General features: G+C 43.0%; 1 protein-coding gene across 1 annotated transcript in view; it reads right to left on the bottom strand.

Annotated features, from left to right (window-relative positions):
• The window catches only part of GRM8 (glutamate metabotropic receptor 8), a 930,207-nt gene extending 914,247 nt beyond the window's left edge, over nucleotides 1-15,960 (bottom strand). Inside the window, exon 1 of the mRNA XM_062198428.1 lies at nucleotides 15,451-15,960. Within this exon, the coding sequence (XP_062054412.1) occupies nucleotides 15,451-15,960 (510 nt within the window). The remainder of the gene's footprint in view (nucleotides 1-15,450) is intronic.
• Between the last annotated feature and the right edge of the window lie 1,954 nt (nucleotides 15,961-17,914).

The following is a 17,914-nucleotide window of genomic DNA, read 5'->3' as shown; positions in this document are numbered from 1 at the left end:
AACCTCCTGATATATAAACCACTCAACCATCTGTAATAACACAACTCTCCCCATCCACAATCCCTCTCAGAAAACATCTGGAGCAATAGGAAGTTCCCATCAATGCTACTAAAGGAACACAAGTCTCCCAGCATTTTCCTGGGAGCCGTGTGGCTACGCCAGCAGCAGGGAAGGAACACAGGGTCATGAGCAGTCAGTCGCCATTCCTGTGCCGTGGCCACTGCCCAGCAAGGATAGGCTGACCAGACCATTTGTCACTCTGGCCATCACCAAACTGAGAATACAATGCTTACAGAAGTTCTCTGTGCCAAGGGATCACCCATTCCTGCTCTAAGGCAGTTTTCAGAATGGCAAGGAAAGATGGACTTAACTTAGAATATGTTTAAACTGAAAGCAAAAGTGTGTTCAGAGAAAGGATACCATACAGAAAATTTGAAAGCATAGTATCTGAAACACAGAAAGCATGGTTGAAAGAGCAAATCTTTGAGACCATCTGGCCTAGGTTTGAATATAGGTTCGCAGTTTTCTAGATAGCATTCTTTCCTTCTCTGAGAGAACCGTGGCAAAGACCAAGTAAGCGCAGGCATGTTATGTGTTCATCACAGTGCCTGGTGGGTGAGAAGCTGCCCATCAACTTTAGCTCCTGCTCTCTTATTAGGAGCAAGTGAACCAAGAATGCTTAGCCAGGAGAATTCCAGGCTCAGGGGTCTTCAAACATCTGAAGGACTATCCCATAAAAGACGAGGGGCGTAGAGATACAAGAGAATTCCAAAAAGTTTGTGGAAAATGGAGTTAAAAGTTTATTTTGGTATGAAAAGAATTTTTAAATCCATGCATAATTTTTTCATGACATGTATTTCAATGAACTTTTTGAAGACCCTTCATGTATTCAACACAAAAGGAACAAAAGATGACATTGAATTACTACCTACCAACAGTCTGGATAGGTAGATTCACTTTGGATGGAAGGTGATGCAACTGAAGATCTCAAACTCCTTCTCACTCCAAGATTCCATGATCTCAAGTATTAGGGGAACTAGGGAAAACACTAACAACTTCATGTCAAACTTCCTAGACATCTTTAAAGTGTGCAAATGTCCATGCATCACAAAGGTATGACCCATCATATTTGAAAACCATGAAACTCCACTACCAAACTCAATTCTGAGTTGTTAAAAACTAGCTACAGAGTAAAATTACATATGTTTCCTTCATGAGAACCTTTTCTACACAGGCATAGAGTCTTTTGGGATAATTTTCATCATGAATATAGGATCAACATTATTTATAGGTCTTATATTTATTTTAATTCAAAATCTAAACTCGGACCACTTGACTAGAATGAAATATTAATGCTATTAGTTTAAATATCGTGATATTTTTAAACTGAGATGTTAGAATAATATTTATTCATCAATCCTATACCACTCTACGGTATTTTAGATGATTTAGTATCTTAAAATATTTATTGCATGCTATGCATGATACTGATCAGTAGACATTGAATTTAAGCTGTAATTACTGTCCAAAAATATGAGTTTTCATTTTAGTTCCCTATAATTCAGAGGAATATTTAAGGGTAAATATACATATAAATCTTAAACTCCCAATTCTCCCAGCTTGTGTAAAATATATCCTGCTTCATATAAAGACCTTTGGCCCTGAACACCCCCAAGACAACGTGGGCTCCTACAAGCATGGAGCTGACAGATGGGGACATTCAGAGGAGGAGGGAGGCTGGGTTATTTCATTTTCGTTAGAGAAGGAAGCTGTGGGAAAAATATTCTCCACTTAATCTATTTTATTTTCAGCAAGGTTTTACCTGTAAATATTAATTCAAATACCAGCCAAACTTACTAGATGCTTGAGCTGCATGAATATAAATGAAATAAAGGAATTCAAATTAAAAAAATGGAATTTCTAGTATCTTCTTTCCTCAGGCAAAAGGGGGAAAAAAATCCAAGGGCTTAAAATTCCATTCCAGTGGTTTCAAAGACAAAACATCTCACACGGAGCTTCCATTTAAATAGGTGGGGTTACCAGTGTAGAAATTACACGTTAAAGTGCTGCAGCCTTCAGCAAGATAATCATTTATGCTGCATTCAATACAGCGCTCATTTCCAAATTGCTCAAAGCCCTCTCCAGTTAGCACATTGTCATTTCTCCAAGTTTCTACGTTGGTGTGTTCTGTGACCACCTCGACCAACAGTGCAGATAGCATTCCTCCCCTTTACTAAAAGTCAAGAAGATAGAACCAAGGAATGCGAGCCCCTCAAAGACAGACTTTCCTCATTGGAAATAAGGCAATGGTAATGCATGCAGTTTCTCTCAGCAATTATCTGTAGATCTGAATTTAACGAAGGTAGCATCAACACTCAAGATACCCATGTGGCAAATGGGGAAAAAAAAAGCACAACTTCTGATCTTAGGTTACACAGATTTCCAAAGAGGAAAGGACAGAGAGGGCTTCCCCTGTTAGGGAGCTGCTACCTTAAATGCCACAGCAACTCACCCTCTCTACCTATTCCTGCATCTGTAAGATTCTGCCCTCTGGATGCTCTGTGTCCGCTGGCTTAGACTGATGTCCAGTGAAAGCCAGGGCTATAGTGCTCCAATCTTCCTCATTTTGAGTCCTCCTAGGAAACTCTCAAAGCAACCCTCTCAAGTTTTGCCTCCCAGAGATACACTAAGAGGGGGAAAAGGGGTCTCCACTTGCTTCCACCCCTACACAGCTTAGCATCATCTGGCAACAAGGTCAAAGTTCATGGGGTCCCCATGCTTGGAAGATCCTGCCTCTTATGACCCCTCAGTTTAGTTCCCCCTACCCACACCTCCCAAGACCAGCCCAATCCCACATCAATGCACAGAAGCCGTGTGATATGCATTTACTTGTGTCTGCCCAAAATTCACACATGTTGAATTTCTAACCCCAAAGCGATGGTCTTAGGAGTTGGGGCCTTTGGGAGGTGATTACCTCATGAGGGTGCAGCCCTCCTAAATGGTGGAGCCTTCAAGAATGGCTTCATGCCCTTTTACAGAGACAGGCAAGAGCTTTTTCTGACTCTCTTGCCTCTATACTAGGACACAACAGATAGGTGCTGTGGTGTAGCGGGTAAAGCCGCCATCTGCAGTGCTGGCATCCCATAAAGGGGCCGGTTCATGTCCCAGCTGCTTCACTTCCAATCCCACTCTCTGCTGTGGCCTGGGAAAGCAGTAATTGATGACCCAAGGCCTTGGGCCCCTGCGCCCATGTGGGAGACCAGGAAGAAGCTCCTGGCTTGGGATCAGTGCAGCTTCAGCCATTGCGGCCATTTGGGGAGTGAACCAGTAGATGGAAAACCGACCTCTCTGCCTCTCCTCTCTGTATATAACTCTGACTTTCAAATAAATAAAAATAAATCTTAAAAAAAAAAGCCATCTGCAAGCCAGAAAGAGGACCTTCAAGAACTTGATCATGCCAGGACTCTGACCTCAGCCTTCTAGCCTCCAGAACTGTGAGAAATCAGTGTTTGCTGTTCATGCCATCCAGAGTGTGGTGTTCTGTTACAGCAGCCCAAGTTAACCGTAACACCTTGGCCAATAACTACAGCTTCTTCAGAAAAAATACGCCTTTCCACTGAGCCCCAGAACCCCCTTTAATCCTTGTTGCACCATTTTATAGTGATCATAGTTATTTTTAGGTGTTATAACTTCAACGAGATCCTAAGCAAGATGAAAGCTTCAATCTTCTACCTCTTTCATATTATCTGCATGTATCTTTCATAATACAAACATGGAATGCTACATAGACACCTGTTGGTAATTGAATATTGCCTGCTTACCTGTTTCACCACTAAGTTAAATAAGGAGAACAGGTGAGTAAAATACTGACAACTCTTCCCCTATCCTACTTCTTTTGGTGGAAAAACACCAAAAGAGTTTAAAGAGCTGTAACAAGCACTACATAGCACATCCCCCAGTCCTCTCCAAGGATTGTCTTACGCAATTGTCCTTCCTAACTACACCACAGAAGTCTGCATTGTGAAAATATAAATGTCTCTTTCCTGTGAAGTCCTTTCACATTTCAGTAAATAATCTACATGTGATTAGAGTTTACTAGAGCAAAACTGGTATGTTTGACTGAATTATTCACTTTTACAAAAAATTTATTTGAAAGGCAGAGCGCGAAAACACGCAAAAGAGCGCGAGTTAGATTCTTCCATCTGCTGGTTCACTCCCCAAATGACCCTAACAACCAGGGCTGGGTCAGATCAAAGCCAGGAGCTTCATCTGGGTCTCCCACAGATGCAAGGGGCCCACACACCTGGCATATTAGCAGGGGGCTGTATTGGAAGTGGAGCAGCCGGGACACAAAATGGCAACTATATGAAATGCTGGCACTGCAGGCTGCAGATTAATTGGCTGCACCACCCCTGAATTAATCGCTTTTAAACAGTTGTAATACAGGGCAGAATGTGCCTCAACACTTAATACATTTAGTTCCACTGTTTTTGTGTTTGTCCTAAGATGGATGTGATTTCTGGAGCAAGTACTTCCAAATTATTTTCTGACATGTATATCAAAAGCTTATAATTAGTGTTATATAGACCAGCCTGGGATTTGGGGTAGGGGGGCAGTTTTTTCCCTCAACAACAGTAATGGTGTTTATCCCGAGTGGGTTTCTCTTTGAGTCATTGCACCAAACATGGCAAAGAAAGCAAATTCCAAACCACAGAACTGGCTTAATGGCTGCCATTCACCCTCGAGGCTGGTCAGCTGCTCACCTTCAACCGTAGCTCTACCATCAAACCTGGGGTCCTGGGACACAGCCAAAGCAAGCCAGCACTGGTTTGAGGGTTTTTTTTGCTTATTTATTTTTGCTTTTCCAAAACTGAATACTAAAGGCACTTTTTTGGGGAAATACTGAACCAGTATTAAAATTTAAGACAGCTCATCTTTGAGTCACCCAATCTTTGCTCTTGGCACCTAAGACATGGATTTGGAAAGGACAGCAGTATACCACTCATACTTTTTTTGCTCAGTCAGCTGGAACATGAGGCTGATGAGGATCTAGTCCCAAGCGTGGCCTTCAAGAAAAACCAGGAAGCCTGACCCTATGCCAGAGCCTACCCGGACCCTCCATTTTGTCATTGGTGTAGTCACTGGCCAAGAAACAATCTACCATCACTCACAAAACAGGGCAAGCCAGTATGAATGGCTAAGAAACTGAAGATACAATTCAAAGTGAATCCTACTGCTGGACAACTCTGTTTCTCATTTCATCATCTAACAAATATTTACGGTGCCTACTCTATAGGGCATATACTGTCTTTAGCATTACAAGCTTTCCAAAGGAACAGTAGTATTGTTTTCTACTTTTTTACAGATAATAAAGATAGGATTTAGAGAGTGACTGTCTTGCTTAACAGTTATTAAGCACTATATCAGAATTTGAGCCCAGTCTGTCACTTCTGACCTATTCCATGTATTATATCAATCTGTTTTATACCATGGAAGAACATCAGCACCACCAGATAAATTTATTATCATAATGTATAACTTGAAGAGACAGCTCATGATGCTAACAAATATTATATAAGCCACAAATGTATATCTAACACATTTGCCTAAGTATCATTTGGCATTTGTGCTATCAACAAAATAAAGGAACGAACTCTAGTGAACAGATTTGCTCCTAAGTAGATACTTGGAGTCAAAATGCAAGAAATAACACAAGCACTAACCAAAGCTAGTGCTCGCTGTCAATCCACATGGAAGGAAGCAAGGGTAAGACACTAGCACAAGAATACAACACCATCCACACATTCCAGGAGTCTCCTGTGGCACTGGGGGGGTACAGGGAGATATATTACAGCAAGGAAACCAGCCACGTTAAGCCCACAGGGAGAGTCTTAGGAACTAATGACTAACACTGAGAACACATTGGTGTTAGCTTGCTGGGCCTATAAAGAAAAGCAGCAGAGACCGGCCTCATTCTAGAAACAGATACAGACCCCTGCACCCTCCCAGTCCATGCAAAAGGAGGCCATGTACATTTTTGTGTTAAGAGTACTTTTGGATAGGAAAAGTCCAACTACAGGTAAAACAGATGTCTCTGCTTTTGCCAGAAAATGTGTTCTATCAATTAAACAGGTAAATAGGCCCTTTTCCTACTTTAGAGAAAGAAGGCCTCTTGCAACCCTGTATTGATTAAGGCTGCTGTAGAATGCTATTTGCAATCTCATTGCATAATGGAAACCAGGAGGTAGCTGTCATGGTTTCCAAAGACAAATTGCTAGGAGCTGAGACAAATCATCACCTCCTTCGTCTCTTACTGTTTCTCAGTTCCTAGTGAATGTGCATCTTCCAGGCTAAGTTTCTTAAATCAGTTTGCTCTCCTGTCTCAGGCAGTGAAAATGAGTAACAATGGCAATCTGAGTGACCCTGCTTAGGCATCGTGTTGAAGTGACCATCGCACCAATCATTACTCCTGAGCCACGCATGTTTAATAACGAACGCAACTTCCCAAAGAGCACACAATTAAAAATAGATCCATACAGCAGCTGCAGTGATTATGACCAATTCCAGCAGAAATCCAACCAGGTGTAAGTCAGAAGCAAGAAGGCTACTGCCAGAACACTGTTAAATCCCATTTTTGTTTTGCATCCTCTGACTTGCTAAGTCAGCCGGCAAGCAATTTGTATGAAGCGGCGGCTCTCCAAGTGTGGTCTGCTAAACAGCAACATCAGCATCACCTGAGAGCTCTCAGAAATGCCAATTGTCACACCCCACCCTGCACCTCCTGAATCAGAAACTCCAAGGCGGCTCAGCCATCTGTGATTCCACAAGACTGCTGCTCCGTGTGAAGGCCACCAGACTGACGCCACAGAAAGCTCTCAGGTCCGAAGTCTTCCCAGGAAGGCACAGATTTTGGTTTCAAAAAAAACAAACTGTCTCCAGAAGAGTCTAGGAAGACATTGAAGGCAAATGAAACCATATCAATCTTCAGTTTTGCTGTAAACTTGAAACTACTCCAAAAAAAATGAGGTCTATAAAATGAAATTTTTAAAACTGCAATCTTCAGGTTAAATGAGTAGAAAGAACACAGGGCTTTCCTTATGCAGGTTTACTTCAGCATTTACATCTACTCTGTCTTGTTCTAGAAAGGTTTTCAGAAAACTTCTTAAAAAATATATAACAGCCAGTAACAAGCTATTCTCTTGGGAAGTCTTCTTCGCTGCTTTTAAAACAACTTCCTTATTTAAAACACCCAAAAGACAGGCATTAATCACTAAGGAAGCTCTTAAGATGTCTTTAGTATTCACGATGAGATTTCAAACCATTTGAGGCTAGGAAAAAGGAAAGATTTAACTTAAAATCACTATGTTTAAAATCTATTCCATCCAACAGGAGTCACAATACTCTTAACAGCCTGAACATCTATGCCAATTTAAAGTTACTACATGTTATGGAGACCCATGGCCTTGATGTATGCCTGTTGCCTCAGCCTGCCTTATATCAAGATGTTTTTGGTAATTCATTAATTGAGCTCCTTCACTGGCCCAAGAAAGTCCTCCATGATTTCAAAATTCAGTCTGGAACCGCTAGTGTTTGGATAAGGCTCTAACTTTATAACAAGTGTCTATAAAATGATACTTGATTTAAAAAAAAAATCAAAGTAAGTCGCCTATCAAGAATTTGTCAAATTATGGTCTCTCCATATACTTACAAACCAAGCAGCCATTTAAAAATAGTCTTACAGCTCTCAGTCTTGGACAAATATCAGAATCACCTGGCGATCTTGTAAAACATACCAACGCAGTGTTGGTGGCCTTGGATAGGGTATCGGCAGCCATTTTTTTAAAAAAACAAATAAAGCTGTCCGGGTAATAGTATCACGCAGCCAGAGTGGAGGATTATGGAGGCCCATCTGTATTGGCCAGCTTGTCCTCTCTGTAACAAATACTTGAGATAAGCAACTTCGGAAGGAAGGGAGTTAATTTTGACTCAGTTTTGGAGACTCACATCCCAAGACCAGGCGGGCCCACTGGTTCAGCCATCTGATGAGACCAGAGGATGATATTGGTGGAGAAAGTGCAGAGGAAAGATCACGTAGGGAGGCCAGGAAGCAGAGAGGAAGGAGCTGCACCTTAGTCAGGCTTATATAACCAACCTCCTCTGTGAACTTCCTTACAAGGCCACGCCCCCCACTACCTAAGGCCCGCCCATGAGGCCCACACCACTTCATGATTGGATCAAGCGTCCACCCCCCCTAGGACCAGCAACCCAAAGGGTTTAAATGTCTGCATGAACTTAAGAGTCAAATTATGTTGAAACCAAAGCAATGAACCAACATAGAAATCTCTCTCAGACATATTATTAAATCAAAGATAAAGTCATATCACACACTTCTGTGAAAATGACATGTGTATATGCAATTTTATTAATAGGTATTCATGTTGGGAAGCAGACTCTTTCCATTTTATACTATTTACTTATTCATTGCTTAAACCTTTCCAAATGTTAATGTATTCATGTATTTTCCTTATTTAATTTTTAATTTAAAAAATGTGAATTTGTAGGAAAATGAGGAAGCACACAAAAATAGGCACTCCCACAATATACCATGTTACCCTCTTTCTCTCCTTCTCCCTCCTTGTGCTCCTTTTTCTAAAAGAGTATAAACGGAAAACAAAATTCTATTTCTGTCCTAACTGCCCAACACACACGTTATTTCCAATATTTGGTACTGGGATAAGGGAATGCGATATGATCCATCATTCATTCGCTCATTTAACAAACATTTGTTAGGTTCACCGACAGGTCCAAGCCAGGTGCTAGGAATACAGAAACAAATGAGATACACATGTAGCCTGCCCTCAGGTGCCTACGATCAAGTGTGGGATGCAGACAAATACACAACTACAGAAGAATGGAATAAATGCTAAGAGGAAGCACATCTCTGTTCAATGTGACAAAGAAACAATCTGGTCAAGGTAAGGGATTAGGGACTTCCTGAAGTAGAGGCAAACTTTCACCCCAAGGGGAAGAAGAGGACCAATATTTCCAAGTCTGTGTGTTTGATATCTGTGGCTGTGAGCAACATACAGCACCTGTTCTCATCCAGTGTCGCTACTTTGGGCCACTATAAGACAGAGACCCCATGATCTATATCTTTAAAAAAATATTTATTTATTTATTTGAAAAGCAAAGTTACAGAGAGGCAGAGGCATAGAGAGAGAGGTCTTCCATCCACTGGTTCATTCCCCAAATGGCCACACAGCCAGAGCTGAGCCGACTTGAAGCCAGGAGCTACGAGCTTCTGCCTGGCCTCCCACACAGGTGCAGAAGACCAAGCACTTGGGCCATCTTCTGCTTTCCCAGGCCATAGCAGAGAGCTGGATTGGAAGTGGAGCAGTTGGGACTCAAACCGGCACCCATATGGGATGTTGGCATTGCAGGCGGCAGCTTTACCTGCTGTGCCACAATGCCAGCCCCCATCATCTCTATCTAAAGTCCATAGACTCTTTCCAAAGTTAAATAAGAGCTTTGTACATCACCAAAGGAATGACTGAAGGAGCCTGTCTTTCAATCTTTCAATTTTCCATTATCTGTCATCAAGTAAGATTTAATATGAACTATTACCTCCTGCTGTGTTTATTGATTGCAATCATTTGTCCATCTAAGTACATGAGCCTGGATGCGGTAGATTTACTTTTTCATAGTCTACAGTTAATAAAGCCCATTGGATGCAATAAATAACTCAGAAGATGCCTGGCTTTATGGAAGTGATTGCTACTACTGGTAGAATCTGTTGGAAGAAAACATCCCTTTGAAAACACAACAGGGTAGGCATAGACTAAATGGGATGCCTCTCTGTACTTCATTTACTTAACATGAAGATCAATTGTAGCCATTTGTAACTAACACACTTCCACATGGGAAGAAATTATCTAGCCCACTCACAAATGGATTTCAACTGAAAAATCTAATTTGATTTCTTTGGGAAGGATACACTTCAGACTATCTCCTGTCTTTAAAGAGTAAAGAATTAAAAATATAGGTAATGTTAACCAGGAAAATGATATGGGGGGGGAGAGAGAGGGACAAAGAGAAGGAGGGAGAGAGGGAGGTAGAGAAGGAGAGAGGGGGAGGGGGAGAGGGGAAAAAGGGGAGAGGGGGTAAAGGGGGAAGAGAGGCAGGGGGAGGGAGGGGGAGGGAGAGATGGGGAAACACCATCCTTTACAATCCAAAGCACCTTTGTAGACCTTGATGTGGATTACCTCCAGATCAAGGTGCTTTTAACTTAGAATTTCAATCTTTGCTCTAAGATATGTGGTCCATGTGTTGTAGATTTGCTCTAATTTAAAGGAGAGCATGGAGAAAAATTAGGAAAAACTAGAAAAAATAGAGTTCTTCATGAAACATAAGCAAATTCAGTTCATGGGCCTTCCAGCCAACATTCTTGGAAGGGCTCCCTCATTCTTGTTTAATTCTTTCTCGACTACACAGTCTCTAAGAGCTGAGCCTCTCTTTTCAATAGGCTCTCCACAACACAGGAGTCTCTGCGGCGCCCTTTACCTTTTACGTAGGGTGCAAGTCTCGACAGTGCTCTTCTGCAGTTACATGTCACATTGTCCTCACTGGTGCTACTGTTATCTAAAGCCAGCAACTTGTGTTGGGGCTTCAACAATCACCTAAGTGACCACACTGCCCCACATTAGCTCAGAGGACAGGTACCTCGAAAAGTTAGTGGATGCAAGCAGGCGTTCAGCCCAGCAGTTCAGATGCCCTTGTCCCACATCAGACTGCCTGAGTCTGATTCCTCACTCCAGCTCCCAACTCCAGCTTCCTACCATCGCAGACCCTGGGAGGCAGCAGGGATGACTCAAGTTATTGGGTCCCTGCTGCTATGTGGACTAGCTTGACCGCAGTGCAACCCCTGGCTCCAGCCCCAGCTGTGGTGGGCACGTGGGGAATCAACTGGCACATGGGAGCACCTTCTCTCTGCATCTGTTTCTCTGCCTCTCAAATAATTTGTCAATATTTTTAAAAGTTTTAAATATTTAATATTATAAAAAGTTTTTACAATTAAAAGATGTTTCTTTTGGCATGAAAAAATTTTAAAATTCATGCATATTTTTCAAAATATGTATTTTCCATAAAATCATGGGTGTGTGTGTGTGTGTGTTTTAAGGCATAGCAGTACTTCTAAAATATGGATCATTAAAATCTTATTCTGTAGCAGATTAGTTTCACTCTCAACACACCTGAGAGATATGAGGCACTCCTTTCATTCAAATAATTCCCAGAGATGGGACCGGCACTGTGGCATAGCCGGTTAACACCCTGGCCTGAAGCGCCAGCATCCCATATGGGTGCCGGTTCAAGAAAAGGATGCTGCACTTCCTATCCAGCTCTCTCGGCTATGGCCTGGGAAAGCAGTAGATGATGACCCAAGGCCTTGGGCCCCTGCACCCATGTGGGAGACCTGGAAGAAGCTCCTGGCTCCTAGCTTTGGATCAGTGCAGCTCCAGCCATTGCAGCCAATTGGGGAGTGAACCAGTGGATGGAAGACCTCTCTCACTCTCTCTCTCTCTCTCTCTCTTTCTCTCTCTCTCTCTGCCTCTCCTCTGTGTAACTCTTTCAAATAAAAAAAAAAATCCAAATAATTCCCAGAGGAGGACACGCATGCGCGCGCGCGTGCACACACACACACACAGCCCTGCTACCTGAAAACCCTTCCAGGGAGTCTTGAAAATCCTGCACACCTGACTGCAGATAAGGAGGGAACAGAGCCCGCCTCCCGCACAGCTGGAACTGAGCTGGTGGAGCATTCAGGATCCTTTGAGCCAACAGCCTCTCCTGCTCCCAGGTCTCCAGGTCTCCAGGTCATGTCTGGCTGCAGCAGTTGGTCCAACTTTCCTCTGAACTTAAAAGGGCCGATTTTTTTCCCCTTGCTTCTGAGCTCTGATAAGAAGAGAAGCCAAGAAAAGACGACACAGGTTCCCTCTAGGTCAGGTGTTAGAGACACCTGGGCCGTGGTCTCAAGAGAAGCAGTCCCCGCGGGGGCTCGCTGAACCTCCTCTACTAATGCTGGAATCTCCTTTACAAAAACAAATCACTTCATTCCACCATCAGTGATCCCATGGAAAAGCCTCTTCATTCAAACCAGACACTTCTGCATGTGAATGACTGGAAATGCACATTTCCTCTGTGTCAGGAAGGAATACGGTGACAGGAGAGGCTGCCCTAAGGGGGACGAGACTGAAGACAGAGGGAGAAGGGCTTGCCTGAAGGACTCTGTCTCTTTTCCAGTTGAGCTCAGATCCCGCAGGCAAAGATGGGACTTTTCCAAAGTTGGAGACAAGAACCGAGACACCTGGAGATTACTTCCAATTTGGGCCCAAATATTTTTGATTCAATTTTAATCAGGTCCCAGCCGCATCCTTAAAACCCCAATTTGTGTTTACTGCTGAGCAGAACAGTGAGTAGATTCATGAATGATGACCTTGAGGGCAGCCCTTATGATCAAGGTTAATGGTTCGGATGTTTTCAAAATAAGACGCTCTATTTCTTTAACTCTAGGAATCCAGGAATAAGTGGTGAAACACTGATCTCTGTGCAACTTTTTAGACTTTCTGAGCAGCCCAAGCTCCATAAAACTGCCCTAAGGTTTGCTTTCATTCAAATCAGAGCATTCTGCCTAGGAAAATTAGTATTTTTCAAGTGGAACTGTATGGCAATTCCCAATGCATTAATTTGCTAATCATTCCTTTGATAACTGTTCTAATATTTCATGTCAGTTGCACATGGATGTAAACAGAAGTCATCCATACATAAAGTGGGCCATTTTCTATCCCAAGAGTAACCATCATTATTTCATAATTAAAATCACTGTGGAGTGCTGGTTGGAGGTTGCATATAAATCATCAACATAAAATAGCACCACAAGGAGAAGTTGCAGTTGTCTAATTCCATGGTCCCTGGTTCAGCTGGAAGAAGGACGACTGAGCATATACTGCCTCTCGCAGAGTGAGTTTTCAGCAAGACATAGTTTTCCAATCCAGTAATTTGGTTGAACAGATTTTCTTCCACCTGTTAAATGCTTACTCCACACACGGATCAGGTTCATTATGACATCTGCCTTAACTAGAGCTCCTTCCTAGTTAAATGACCCACTCTGCACTCCTCAAAGCTAACAAAAGCAAGCCTTTCACCAACTGGCCAGTTGTCTCAAGAGTTGGCTTACAGCACTGGACTCTGACCAAAGGGTCAATAGCAATTCCCTCAGAGGTCAGATGGGTCCCTGCAGAATTACTCAAGAGTGTAGGAGAATTGGCCAGTCATTGAGGGTAGCACCGAGCAGAGCAAAGCTAGGTCCAGTCCACATAAAATAAGGTGCTCCTCTTATCCTCAGGTGGTCTCATTTCGTTTGGTTGCCCAAGGAAGCAAAAAACACAACCGGATCCTGATGGAACCTTTTACCAGCTCTTTATGCTTAAATACACCTGACACCTAACACAGTATGGTTAGCATTCCCCTCCTGCCGAGAAGCCAATTCTGTGTGGAAATGAACGTTAATAAGCTCTGAAAACCACAAGGAAGCCCCTTGGCTCTTCTACTCTGATAGTCAAACCCTTGCCTACTTTGGACCTGGGCTCCAAACTACAGAAGGGAGACAGGATACCTTGGAATTGTGATGGGATGGCTGGGAAGCAGAGCTAGTGTGTCAAGGGAGGGTAACAGAAGGCAGAAGACCCACAGGCAGGTTTGCTTCTTATCTCAAAGGGAGTATTTGTGGGCCACAGTTGCAGAGTTTGGAGCAGGGGAGGTCATGCCACAGAAGAGTTAGGAGAGTGACTGAGCAGGATGCTGACCCAGAGCAAAACCGACGTGGCACAGAATAGGGGCTGCGAGGACAAATCCTACATCTCGGGCTATGGGGGGATGCCAGAGAATCCTATTTCTGCATCTCTCCTCCAGGCAAGCAGTCAGCTATCCCAAGAGAAATTGTTAGCCCCTGCCTTGTTGTCCTTGAAGCTCTCCGAGATGGAGACTTCTCACATCTCGGGTGGCCTATCTGAACCTTGTGTCCTTCCTTCCCTTTGCCAGGGGAGTCTTTCTAATGTCCTGCTCAGTTGTCTCTTGTGCTCCCTGAAGCTTGTTTGTGCCACTCTCTTCATTACTCCATAGACACAGAGAGCTTCCGCCCAGCATCCTGCTATTTGAGAAAATTTCATCAATCTGCAAATAGCCATTAAACTGCCGCTCAGCCTTCTGCCCTCTAAATGGAGGGAACTCACGCAGAGTTCTACATAGCCCTGCAAGGCCCCTCAGGGGCTGCTCCAGAGAGGGTCCCAGCGTGAGACATGGGTCCAACTAGACGGGGCTCCAAGAGGCCTCACAGACTTTTGATTCAATTCCTTTCATCTTCTGGGTGAGATTTTCCATCACTTTGTTCATTTTCGTCACTCTATCTGTCATCCATCCAACTTCTCCACATTCCTTTAATATTTTTAAATCTAATATGCATAGGAATCATTTTTCACAATCTACAACGAAGCCTCATTAATTCAGGTTAAGCTGAGAAAGTCATGTCCCACGGAGTAAGAAATCAAAGTGAAAAGTATTTTCAATTTAAAAAAATTATGTCTATTCGAAAGGACTACATAATGGCATTAATAAATAAAATGAGAAAGTTAATGAAAATGGTGACTTATAATAACTTTATTTTTATGGCACTTTACACCCTTCAAAGTATTTTTACATGTATTATTCCATATGGCCAATTTTACTCAACACAGAAATGCAATGGATCTATAATAGATCATCAAACCTAAATCAAAATGTCGTGGCTCCTCCCGCTGAATTTGAACTCCTAACTCTCTAAGAATTATATTAATTATTCCGAGTCTGTAACAGAGCAGTCTGAATTAACGAGGTCCTGCTCTATTGTAGTTAGAACAAGCCTGAGAATTTTACAGCCACCCTTTCTCCCAGGGTGTCACTCGCATCGATACCTTAGTAATAAATACTGCTTTGTCAGAACAAAGCCTCTCACCTTAAAGAAGTTTCACCAAGTAAATTATCTTATACGTACCTCAAATACCATACACTTGTCCTATATGATAAATGTGCTAAGGATTCATTAACCTCATTTTTAAAAAAGCTAGCTTTGATTTTAAGTCAGCTTGCAGAAGGAGGTAGCAAGGCCCCAATATGTCAGAGAATGTGTAACCTTTCTCTTTGGAAAGAAAAGAGTCCTGATGAACCCAATTAATTGCAAATAATGGAACCCAAGTAACAAAGGCAAAAACCTGGACACAGAAGCCCTATGTGAGGAACCTGGTGACAGAGAAGGTCTGTGAGCATTTTCACCCACCTCCAGTTGTTTTTTTTCACACCTGCAGCTGGAGTCACAATTCATTGTCCTTTTACAATGGTCAGACAGACAACACCTTTACCTACCTTAAAAAGTCTTAAAATGTTAGCGACCATGATGGACACGGAGCTTGCTGCAGCCCCTATGACGCCAGAAATCTTGTCGGGCTTGGTGAAAATGGGCGGATCCCCATTGGCACACTTCACGTCGGAAGCGTCCTTCTCTATTAACGCCTGCACGAATGTTAGCGACTGCTCCAAAGCATAGGTGTCCCTGGAGCACGTGTCGAGGATCCGGACACCCAGAGTGATATTGGAGAGGAGATCGGGGTCCTTGTTAATCTGGTCGATTGCATACAGCATGGCTTCAAGTCTGTGGATCCCCTTCTCCTTCTTCAACTCCCCACAAGGCACCCCTCTCTCTCCCTTTGCGTGGACAGGGAAGAGACCCCCCAGGATGATGTCCCCATCCACCCGTATGGAATGGGCATACTCTTGACTGTGAGTTCTTTGCATCATTGTGAGGATCCAGTAGAACTTGGCCGTTAAGAGGAAGAAACAAGGGCAAGAGGCTGATCGCTTTCCCTCGCATACCATTTTCTCCACAGGTGGTGTTGCGCTCCAAGACCCAAAGTTTATTCTTGCCACAGAAGAAGTGGAACCACCTGAGGCTGCACCTTCTGGAGGCTACCATCGGGGCCCATGCAGGGAAGGCTCTGTGGGTTTCAGCAGGTTTTCTTGATGTGAGCGTCACAGTGAATTTCCATCAGACCCCTAGGGTTCAATTTTATTCCCATATAAAGTCAACTTGCCTGGAATGATGCAAAAATTAGAATAACATCTGAGGTTCTGGTGTTGGGATGAGGTCAACAATTCATGTCCTTGAAGTCAGCCCTGTAGCAGAATTATTCCTGAGGAGTAAGGGGGAGGGAGAAAAAGGGTTCAGTTCAGTGGGTACAGACATTTTTAAGCCCTGTTTACACCAACCTCTTTTTTTCTTATTATTTCCCCTATTCAGTAAAAACTAATTTTTTCTGTCCCCCTGTGATTCTGAACACCTGGCCACACAGCATCCAAACAAGGAGATTGATGACGCTTTCAGAGCAAGGAAACAGAAAAGTATCAGAAACTAGGCAGGTTCTCCCGAGCCAGGAAACATTTTTATTTATCATTTTATTTCAATAAGTGCTATTTCCATGAAGGTGAGAATCCTGTGACTGATGACATTATTTCTTTTCAAATCTGTTCTTACTTTTTACAGGTGAGTTTAGCATTTAAATTTCATCCACAAAATCATAATGAAAGGTTATGTTCTGTGACCTATTCAACAAACTAGTCATCTATTAAGGACATCTTTTTGTGCCTCAGGTTTCCTGGTGGGAAAAAAGTGATTCTTCAGTAAGCAGAAAGGAGAAAAGGAAGGAAGGAGGGAGGGAGGGAGGGAACTGGTTCCTCCAAAGATCTTAAATTGTGTAAGTTTTGTGTAGCTTAGGAAAACTTAACATAGAATGTCAGCCACTCCGTATAAATTATCTTATTGTCCTCTGCTAACAAGGCAAAGACTTGAAACACACAGGGAAGCTTCGGTGTGCAGATATTCCTATTACTATTGTTAGAGTCTGCAAGTAATTTGTCGGGTGGGGGCAAAGGGTTTGCTTACAATTCCGAAGTAAACATGCCTTGATCCTAGAGTCATTGAGAGCAAGTCAGAGCTGGAGACCAACTGAAGAGCTTCTTAACCTTGTCTGACTCAGTGGGGAAAACAGTTATTTCATCAAGCCTAGAAATAACCCAGAGCGAAAAAAGTCTACAGGCAAATCTACAGAAAAAGTTTATTCTAAGGCCTTTGTCCTTAAAGGATTTCATGAGATTCTTTCAAAGGACTTTTGAAGAGATTTCACCGAAAATGAGAACTGACTTAACACAGGGAATCCGACACTTGAAATGCATATATAATTAAGAGAAGAAACAGCACTAATGGACTTTGGCAGGATGGTTAATCTAATGCTCATTTCTAACCTATTTATATACGGGTTTGAAGCCTGAAATTTGGACCATTTCCCTCCACCCTAGCCAACCAACATCTGGTTGTATTTTCCATTCATTTGTTCAAGTTCCAGGCCGTAAAATTTTCTTTCCACCTTCCTTGTCCCAAAAGAAAGGATGGTGCTTCCCTAGGGGACAAGTGAACATATGGCCAAATGCCTTCAGAGAAAGCTGCACTTGTCTCTCTCAGTTTAGAAAACGCAGCTCATAGTAGTCCAAGGCACTGCGCTTTGAGTGCACAGCAGCCCATGGCCACCTCTGCTGAGAGTTCTGTGCTCCCTGGCACAAGAGGGCCCTGCCTCCTGGCACACGCAAGCCTTGGAGTTCCTTTATCCTGCCCCCAAACACCCAGCGCCTTTCTGGTTTTCTCACTACCTGATAGCCCCTTACAGTCAAATCTCCCAGCAGCTCCTTTTCACCCAGAAAACCTGTGACTCCACAACAGCCTGACCTCCAACATCCCATAAAAGGAAACCCTCAGAAAGTCAACTTGACATTTAAGTGA

The sequence above is a fragment of the Lepus europaeus genome, chromosome 1 (genome assembly GCF_033115175.1).
Source record: "Lepus europaeus isolate LE1 chromosome 1, mLepTim1.pri, whole genome shotgun sequence".
NCBI lineage: Eukaryota > Metazoa > Chordata > Mammalia > Lagomorpha > Leporidae > Lepus > Lepus europaeus.
The sequence above is the reverse complement of the archived record's forward strand: the minus strand, read 5'-3'. Positions and strand labels throughout refer to the sequence as shown.